At 43.3% G+C, this 10,287-nt stretch overlaps 1 protein-coding gene across 2 annotated transcripts in view; it reads right to left on the bottom strand.

Annotated features, from left to right (window-relative positions):
• Bmp2k (BMP2 inducible kinase) overlaps window positions 1–10,287 on the bottom strand; it is a 104,679-nt gene that overhangs the window by 72,055 nt on the left and 22,337 nt on the right. For both annotated transcript variants that reach the window (XM_021210741.2, XM_029545532.1), the window contains exon 2: window positions 1,143–1,261. In XM_021210741.2, coding sequence (XP_021066400.1) covers window positions 1,143–1,261 — 119 coding nt within the window. The remainder of the gene's footprint in view (window positions 1–1,142; window positions 1,262–10,287) is intronic.

The raw sequence follows: 10,287 nt of genomic DNA, 5'->3' as shown, positions 1-10,287 counted from the left end.
GATTTCTGAGTTTGAGGCCAGCCTGGTCTACAAAGTGAGTTCCAGGACAGCCAGGGCTACACAGAGAAACCCTGTCTCGAAAAACCGGAAGGGAAAAAAAAAAAAAAAAAAAGAAAGGAAATGGAATACTGAGGAACACTACAATGTCTACAAACCTCACAAGCACTGAGATAAGAAAAAATGAAAACCCATTGTACAGCCCCAGTTATCAGAAGTATTCAGAGCAGAAGTCCCAAGCAGACAGGGTGCTCCCTAGGGGCCGGATGAAGGGACCGTGAAATGGGCAGGAAAGTGGGCAGGGCTTTTCTTTTAGGGGTGATGAAAAGGTATTGAAGCTACAGAGGTAGTGATTATACCACACTATGGATGAGCTAACTAAATGAGTTAATTTTCTATTACCAGAGGTCGAGCTTAAGTGAATGCACACATGTGTGCATATGTACGCAGGTAAGAACTGAGAAGGACAGAGAAGAGAAGTGCGAACCCAAAGGTCCCAAGAGCACTGAGGTTGTTAGTAGTCTATTAAGATGTTTTTACTGTACTTGTATTTAGTAAGAACTTTCCTTAATGATGGACAACTGGCCCTACACTGTAAAGTTCACAGGAAAACCAGGTGAGAAAAGCGCTGTTGAAATGGGGGGGGGGACACAAATTGTTGTCTGTGGCTATAAACACAAGATGAATGTAGACTGTGTGGAAAGCTAATAGAGTCACCACCTTCAGGATGGGAGTCCCCTTCTGCATCAGAAGAACAGTGCCTAGACCAGTTGAACGGAAGACAGAGAAGGAGTCATGTATGTGGAAGACTGCATTTCTTAAAGTGTCGGGTAGGTGAACTTGGTGTGCATTACATAATTCTGTAAAGTGTTCTATCCTCCCAGTCCCACACACTTACAGTGAGCGCCCTGCCTGCTGCACCCACACTGGGCAGTCGAGGAAAAAGTGACCCTGGCATTTAGGCTCACGCGTGGCCAGGCACCATCAACTGTCAATTCCCACAGAACAGTTTAACTGAACGACCTTTCAAGCTTTGCAAGTGTGTATAAACTGATACAAAACTTGCCTAAAAAACTGTGAATGCTGTGATATAAGTCCGAAAGAAAGGGATCCAAATTTCTGAAACAAAACTTTCTCTCACTTACCATAATCGTGATTTCCCTTTTACAAATGTTGAGGTCGGATGTGTTGTTGACATACATTCGCTTCAGTGCACAGCGGATCCCACTGTGAGTCCGCACCAGGAAAACAGTGGAGAATCCACCTATGAGAGGAAGTCCAATTAGTGTAAAACGATCAGAAACGACCATTGAAAGTATATACTATAATTTTACGGGGCATGGTGGCACACGCCTTTAGTCCCAGCAGTTGGGATGCAGAGACAAATAAATCTCTTGTCAGTTCAGAGCCAGACTGGTCGGTCTACAAGGTGAGTTCAAGGACATCCAGAGCTACATAGTGGAAATTTTTTAAAATCAATCTCTCTCTCTCTCTCTCTCTCTCTCTCTCTCTCTCTCTCTCTCTCTCTCTCTCTTCCCTCCTCCCCCCCCCTCATTTTGGAGCTAAATAACAGACGGAAATCACCAAAGACTATATTCAGGACAAAAGTAAGTACAGTGAGCAGCTTCCTGCTTGAGAGCCACCTGCTGCCCTCCTGCATCTGTGAGGACAGGACTTACAGAGCCACAGGCCTCTCAAGTGAATCTGCTTCTCTCTCAAAGGGCAACAGACTAAACCTTACTTTTCCACAGATACCTGTGACTCGGGATACACAAATGTCTTCACATAACTGGTTGCAATGCTAATTCCTACCCACCCATCTTGCTGGCAAGGAACGGCTACTATTTAACATGGAATACAGCTAAGCAGAGACAGCTGGCCTCTCCTCCAGTTGCAGGGATGGGCATAGGGCGTCGTATGCAATCTGGGCTCTGGTCTGCTTACCTTACTTTAGGGCTGGGTACTCAGCAGCTCTAACTCATGGTACTGAGAAGCAGGGAATAATTTCCTGCCCAAATGAGAGTGTGTGGCGGGGAAGGCCCCACTCTTCTTTCCTCTGCCTCTCTGTAAGATGATGCTTAGACATGATGTACATAATCTGTGACCATGGCGATTAGAAAGAAAATGGCTCAGGACAGGTGGACCGCTGAATTAGCAAACCTCCCTCCAGAACTCAAGTAAGACAGACGGTAAATGCTTTCTTTACTATGCCAGTTACTGAGACATTCTCTTTATTGCATGTGAGAAAGTACTTCATTTGAAGTGCATAGAGAGTACTATTAAAAAATCAATTATTTTATCAAATCTAAGAGTCTCACATTCACTTAAGACTCGTTTCTTGTATAGAACATTCTGTAACATGTTTTTCTTATAGGCATGTTAATTTTGTTAAAAGGTTAAAGGCATGATTGTTAAACCTGTGCTATTGTTGGAAAATATGAGACATTCTGAATGCTTTCAAAATGCACACGAGAATCCGCAAGAGATTCAGAGCGCACACGCACACACACACACAGGATCATACAATTAAATGATGGTAGGCTTTGGTAGATAATTCTACCTAGGTTTTACAAGCTATTACACAAACACATGTGAGTTTCGTTTGTTTGCTTGTTCTCATGAGTATTCCCACGCATGTATAAGCCAGCTCTGCATTGGTAGTAGGAAGGACCAGTTGCTCACATAGGCTGCAGTGAAAACAGAGGCTGGTTAAAAAGAACACAGAGTTGCAACAGCAGCATCTGACACACTGAGGTGATGAATCAGAGGCTTGGAACTGAGAATGACGTAATCAAGTTGGACAGGTGAGAAGTGGCCAGGGCTCTGGGTCACTGTCAGCTGGACAGATGGCTACCACAAAGCCCTAGAGGAACGTGAGGTGCAAGTGTCTGTGCTGGCTAGCTTTATGTCAGGGTGACACAGCTACGGTCATCAGAGAAGAGGATGCCTCAACTGAGACAATGTCTCCATAAGATCAGGTTGCGGGTACGCCTGTAGACATTTTCTTAACTAGTGATCGATGGGGGAGGGCCCAGCCCAGCTGTGGGTGGTGCCATCCTTGGGCTGGTGGTCCTGGGTTCTATAAGAAAGCAAGCTGTACAAATCATGAGGAGCAAGCCAGTAAGCAGCCCCCTCCATGGTCTCTGCATCAGCTCCTGCCTCCAAGGTTCCTGCTCTGTTTGAGTTCCTGTCCTGACTTCCTTCAATGATGGACTATGTTGTGAAAACCTAACTTAAATACTTTCCTACCCAAGTTCCATTTGATCATGGTGTTTCATCACCATCCTAACCCTAGCTAAGGTAGTGTCCTTCTCTTCTAAGACCACTTCTAACAAGAAGCTTCCACCTAAGAGACCACGTTAGACCACCTCTAGACATGGAGCTAAATATGAGGTAACCAAGAGAACTACATAGTGGTGGCTGGGAGAGAGGCGACGCTGCACGACACACCTAGTCACATGAGCGTGAGAACAACAAAACAGTCTAATGCACAACCTTGAGATACAAGGTTGGAAGTCCAAATGTTGCCCAAGTGACTAACAGGGTAAAGTCAAGGTCAGGAGCAACAAAGCTTGAGCCAAAGAAGGACAAAGGCAGCTTCAGCCACCCTGAACCAGGCAGACGACACAAAAACAATGCACATGCACAGTCATCTCCCTGGCTGGGCTAAGTAAAGGGACATGCACAAAGCACCGAGCACCGAGCACCGAGCACAAAGCACCAAGCGCAGAGCACAGAGCACAGAGCACAGAGCACCCAGCACCGAGCACAGAGCATGTGGCCTTCCCCTGGTCCAGTCCCTGTTAGCCCAGAGAGGTAACAGAGCTTTCCTCCACTTTGCCTATTCTCAGCAGAGTTGGCATTTTTTTAATTTTCATTGGCATAATACAACATGGAGCCACTATCTCAGGATGACCTTTGGTGACCACTGAGTATCCAGCACCATAAGGCTGTGGTTCAAGCAGAACTAGGCAAAGGGTCTTATCATACTGTGAAGCCCTGAACAATATGTGTGTAGGGTCAGCCTTCTTCCACAACTGCCATTAACAGAATGACACCACACTGGCCGCAACAGCACACCGGCACCTATCCTGCCACCCTGCAGGACTTAGCCAGTAGTTAGTCTATATACCATACCATATATGCACATAGAATGGTAGTCCATATACCATACCATATATGCACATAGAATGGTAGTCTATATACCATACCATATATGCACATAGAATGGTAGTCTATATACCATACCATATATGCACATAGAATGGGAGTCTATATACCATACCATATATGCACATAGAATGGTAGTCTATATACCATACCATATATGCACATAGAATGGTTTAATCCATCGCATACAAAGCCATTCGGGTGACCTGTCTCTTGGGGAGTGCGGTTGGTTGGTGTTATCTCTGATGATGTTGCATTAAATGCCCTCCTGTTGCTGTACTGCTTGCTGGGATAGCTCAGTTCTGACTGGTTTTGGTTTTGTTTGTTTCTTGGTACTGGGAAGTGAAATACAACATTCCTAAGAGCTGGAACTTTTGTTTCTACAGAAAAGGTTCCCAAACTAAGTCAGTAAAGGGAAAACACACTTCAAATTCAAATTCAATGCTTTCAACAACATGCTAAAAGGTCGAAGAAACTTCTAGTTGCAAGCAACTGAACCAGTTTTCTTTCACCCTCATGAGACCTCCACAGCACTGAAAGTGTTGTCAATTTGACAGGAAATGCCTCTCAGTTTGCTATTTCTGAGAACCACCAGCCCTCACATTAAGCATCTTTACCTCAGTTTGGGGGCCTCTGCCATGGCTCAACTGCATGTCCTCGGTATCTCTCTCTTCCTAAGACTTTTCCTTTCAATCAGTAGAAGTTCTCATCAATGTAAAAACAATTATTTTCTTCTGGTTGTTTGTTTCACTTGGCCCACAAACTGTGTTTACAAATGAAAAGGCTGTGTGCTGTGCCTATGAACATAAAGGAAGAGCAAGAGAGAAGAAGCTGCTGTTTGCTGCACCGTGTAACTGAGGAAGGAAGACCATCACGTGTGTCAGAGGCCCTGTGGTGTTACATGCTAGGAGTTGGGGTCCAGGGAGAGCAGCACTGATTCTGGCACTTAAAGATGCTTGCTTATCATGTTTAAACATTATGTAGATTTAAACTTGCTCAACTACTGGTTCACCACAGACATCTTAGAAAATATCATTTCTGGACAAGGAAGATATGTTTCAGCAATATTTGGTCTAAGCAATTCCTTTCAATTCTAACATGATCCACCCATAGGTGGGATAAACCCGAGTATTACCCTCATATCAAACAGCAGATTACGTTCCAGTGATTATGTTCCAGTGGCTTGATTACAAATTATTAAACTGAAAAGGAGTCATGGAAAAGTCAAAAAATTTGGAAGACACTACAAGATATCAGAAACATGCAATAAAGTCATACTGCATAAATACTAGCATGTTCACACAATTAGACTTATTTATTGCATAAACTTTTGTACCACACAGTGTATGCAGTTGGTACTGTTTACTAATACAGCATTTCCCTGGGTCTTAAACATGAAGTAGGATGCAACCAAAATGAAAAACCTTTGCATTACTAAAACTGCTCAGTCTTCCCATAAAAGAAAGAAGGGAATTTTTCGAATCCCTTGTTAAAACTAACACTTGCTAATTTCTTTGACATTCTTCTACCTGTGCCTAAGAATGTTCTGAAGAAGTCCTCATTTAAAACTGCCTACATGTTGTGAAGGAAACAGGATGAATGCTCTGTGGGCATGAGCATTCCCTGTAGCACTTCCCACCTTTCTACATGCTCTGAGGTTTCTCTATTGAGCTGCATCCATAGCCCTTGTGCTGAGACAGCACTTCATCACGTGGTCCAAGCTGGTCACTGTCTCCCAAGTGCTGGGATTACTTCCAACCAGTTCTAACAGCTCTGAGGCTCTGGGCTTAGTCCACCCTTCCCTATGTAAGCTGGGGATCAGAGCCTGGTCCACTGCTTTCCCAGTGTTTCCCCTCTTGCCACCCAATCTCACCACCGCCACTGAGAAGCAGTTTTCCTAAGACAGCCACTACTGCTGACTTTACACTACAGACTTTTCCCAAAGGGACCATAAGTCTCTTGTGACAGAGAATGTTTACGGTAGCCTAGCAACCTTCAGCTCCAACATCCCAACACATGAAACACTGCATGTTTATCAAAGAGTTGGCCATGGGTGATGATGCCTAAGAAACATATCCGGAGAAAGCAAACGGGGGAAGGGAAGATAACCTCCCATGTGATCTTGTTTCTTCCCTGGACATTTTATCAGCAAAATAGAGGAAGGATTTAACTATCAGCAACTCCTAGCTCCAACCATCATCAAAGAAAAATGATGGGACTTTGAAGCTGTGTTCCAGATAAGTAGGAAAGGCACTTACGTGTGTCTGTGTGATCTGAGGCATAAGATGGTTCTTCCTCCCATTGACTGTTTATCTCTGGTACAACAGAGCCCTAGGTTAAGTCAGCACATCCAAGGCTTTCTCGTAAAAGTGCAACTCTTTCTAACGAGGAGTGATTACCAACGTACATTCTTGCCAAAGCTATTGTTATCAGTAAGGAGAATGAATCAGAAATGAGGTTCATATTTTATTTCATTCCTGTAACATCACACAGCATTTAACTTATTTCCACTTTGTAGATAAGAAAGAGCCCAAAGGAAGCAGACAGGTAGTTTAACAAGAGAGCCATGTCTCTATCCCCATAAATCTCCAGTTCTAATGAGTTTTTACAGCCCACATGTACTCACACAGGTATTTGCCAAACAAAATGTATAATTATGAACAAAAGAATCTAGAAATAACAGAACTGAAGAACAAGACAAATGAAGAAATCAAAAAAGAACAATGCCCTTCCCAAATTTTTCTTAAGAAAATTTGACTTAATAAGCATGATACCTTATGTATAAAAGACGAACCATTTTTAAACTGGATATTGTAAAGCCTTTAAAAAAGAAAAAAAAACAATGGTATCCAAGTGTGCCTGCAATCCCAATGATTTGAGAAATAAAAGCAGATGAACCAGGCACTTGGTTATCCTCAGCTACAGAATTAGTTCAAGGCCACAAGAAATCCTATCTCAAAACACACACAAAAACATCCCTATGGCACAAGCAACTATGAACAGTGAGTATACACAATGAACCACTTCAAATTAAAATAATATACAAAAAGTTTCTTAAACTGTAATACTTGAGACTGCAATCAGGTTTTTAAGCTGTAATACTTCAGACAGCCATCAGATTGTTCAATCTTTCTGAAATATAACTAAAATAGACTGTTGTTCCCATCGGCCTGCAGGTGGACCCCTTCCCCAGGGCACAAACCATCAGTTCATGTTGGCCACTTCCACTCCCGACAAGCTCAGTATGCTGTCCACTTACACCTAAGCTGTGTGCATTGCAGGTGTCTGAGTCTGCAGCCCTTACAAATGAACTAACACAAACTCACTGAGCACAGTAGTTATTTGGGCAAACTTGAGATCTCTCTTCTCTAACAGATTCCACTATAAAAACAAGGTCTATGTACACCTCAATTACTATAATATTAGCAACACCAATCATCTTGACTGCCACCCAAATTATCTGTAGAGTGAATAACTTAATACTGATCAATCGATTTAGCTGGGAAGTAGTTCTAGTTAATCTCTGAGTCCTCATTCCTTGATGTCAACTGTACTCTAATGGAGAATACAAATTATAAAAAACTGAACACAAGTTCATTATCACAGACCATGTTTAACATTACTATAACAAACTGTTTAACAGCTTTCTGGTTCCTTCCTAGAAAAAGTACTTTCAATTTGACAATTAATTATTAATAGTATTTCAAATACAAAAAGTGTTTCATCCTGGAAGCAAAAATGTCCTGAATGGTCAAAATGAAGTCAGTCAGCATACTTTCTGGGAATTTTCAGTATGAGACCACTTTATACTTTCATGTAATTATCACATTTGATTCTTAAACTCTTTTCAGCATTAACTTCATTGCTCTGCCTTTTTACAATAAAAATTGGAAGCAATGTTATTCCAATCACTACAAAATTAGATAGTAAAAATAAGCTCAGTCTACAGAACATCAGGTGGCTACAGTCAGCAATGTTTATGATATATTTCAAAATATGTTAAAATAGAGAGAACCTAGAATATTCTCAACACAAAGAAGTGGCAAATAAGTTGATGGATTTAATAATTTCACACTATATACATATATCAAAATATCACACTGTACCAAATAAATACATCACAAATGTTTAAAAAGCCAGATATACTGGCACACATCAGTAATTCCAGCAATAAGGAGGTGGCAGCCAGCCTGGACTACATAAGATGCTGTCTCAAAATACAAGGAACTGTAGAGATGTAGATCAATAGTAAAATAGGCTAAGGCCTACCCTAGGCTCAGTCCCCAGAAATCCCACTGAAAAGAGGGTGTGTTCCTTAATCTCAAGGGATACACTCTTGTTCTCTCGACGATTGACTTCATTCGCTGCTCTCAGAATTGGAGCACCTGTCCAACCCGACTCCTGGTTTGGGTCCTTTCACTTGCATGGCTGTGGTCCTCCACGGCTGGGGCATTCTTTGTATGATTTTCATCTCTTGGCCTTTATGCTCCACCCTCAGAATACAGCATGGGTCCATTTTCCAAAATCCTTACTGCCCTAGTCAAAATCACTGTCACCTTTATTAAATTGACATCACAGTCTCCCTCCAGGTGGTTTTCCTGCTTGTGATATTTAAGTTCATTTGATTTTCCGTACATTGGGCCATATAACATGACACCTCTGTGTTCACATCCTTCCTGTGGCTGCCATTTCACTGAAGTCAGAAAAAAGTGGGAAAGGATTTTACCTTGAGACAGAAGACTTCAGTATCTGACTCTTCCCCTGCTCTAACCTCTCCCCACCCCCTCCATCCCCCACACCCCTCTGCATCAGGAGCCTCACACTTACTCTGTTCTGCCTGGAATGCACTCACCTGCCTTCCCATCTCTACTCAGCTCCCTCCTCCCTTTCTGGGCACCTGGTTTTAATGTGCTAAGTCTCTATAACAGACTCTCCAGCACAGTTTCCCAGGGACCATCAAGTCCTGCTTCATTTCTTTTCCCTTCTAAGGCTTTACTGTTGTCTTGTTCCAATCACTGTGCAGCATTTAAGGCTCTTGAGTAATTCAATGGATTGCTGTTGCTAGCTCTGTTCTGCCTGCTGTCTCCCTAGCCTGACACACTATGAGCATTCACTAAACCCATGTTGTACAGCTAACTCACTCTGTGCATGCTGTGTGACTAGGCTATGTGGATGTTTTGTTCTGAAATAGTGTTCTAGCAGTGTAGATAGTCTAGGAGTTGAAAAACAAAGATAACCTGCAACCAGGTCAGAAACAGTGATTTCCAGTGCACAGAGCTGGTGAGACAGAAAGCGTTCCCTGGCAGAGGTAACATGGAGGGCAAATGGTCTGTCTTCTCCTAGCCTCAGCAGCTGTTTGTCTTCTGGGGGAAAACAGTGGTGCTATTTGTCATGCTCATATGTGCAAGTGCTGATTTCTGCACACTGCTTCAGCTCCTTCTTCACCATCATGCTCACCTGCAGTCCACCCTCCACCCTGCAGCCCTGCTCCCCTCCACCCCACAGCCCTGCTCACCTGCAGTCTACCCTCCACCCTAGTCCTGCTCACCTGCTCCCCTCTACCCCACAGCCCTGCTCACCTGCAGTCCACCCTCCACCCCAGTCCTGCTCACCTGCAGTCCACCCCAGAGTGATTTGTTTGATAGAACATGGCACTACACAAATGTAAGTCTAGCATTTGGGAGGCAGAAGCAGGAAGACCACTCCCAGTTCAAGGCCAGCTTGGTCTGTACAGCAAGTTCAAGACTAAATAGTTGAGACCCTATCTCAAAAAACAAAACAGAATAAAAATACTGACTTACAAAGCAGTAAGTTTACTGTCTTCTTTACAGAATGAGGAAAAGTGGAGGGAAATAAACCCTGGACAGTAGCATGCAGCTGAGAAGATCATGGTGCTCTCTCAGGAGGGACAAGGGTGATGAAGGAAGAGCATCATCCTAGCATCGCAGTCTCAAGTCCTGCACTGCAGGCTCCACTAACTAGCAGTGAACCCGAAAAGCATGTGATTGCAAATAATGCAGGATGAGAGACCAAAGCAGGGAAGACTGAGATAACAGTCAGGGAGCACTTGTGGGAATGACAGCCAGGAAGCACTTGTGGGAATGACAGCCAGGGAGCACT

This window comes from Mus pahari, chromosome 13, assembly GCF_900095145.1.
Source record: "Mus pahari chromosome 13, PAHARI_EIJ_v1.1, whole genome shotgun sequence".
Classification (NCBI taxonomy): Eukaryota; Metazoa; Chordata; class Mammalia; order Rodentia; family Muridae; genus Mus; species Mus pahari.
This window is presented reverse-complemented; position numbering and strand designations above follow the sequence as displayed.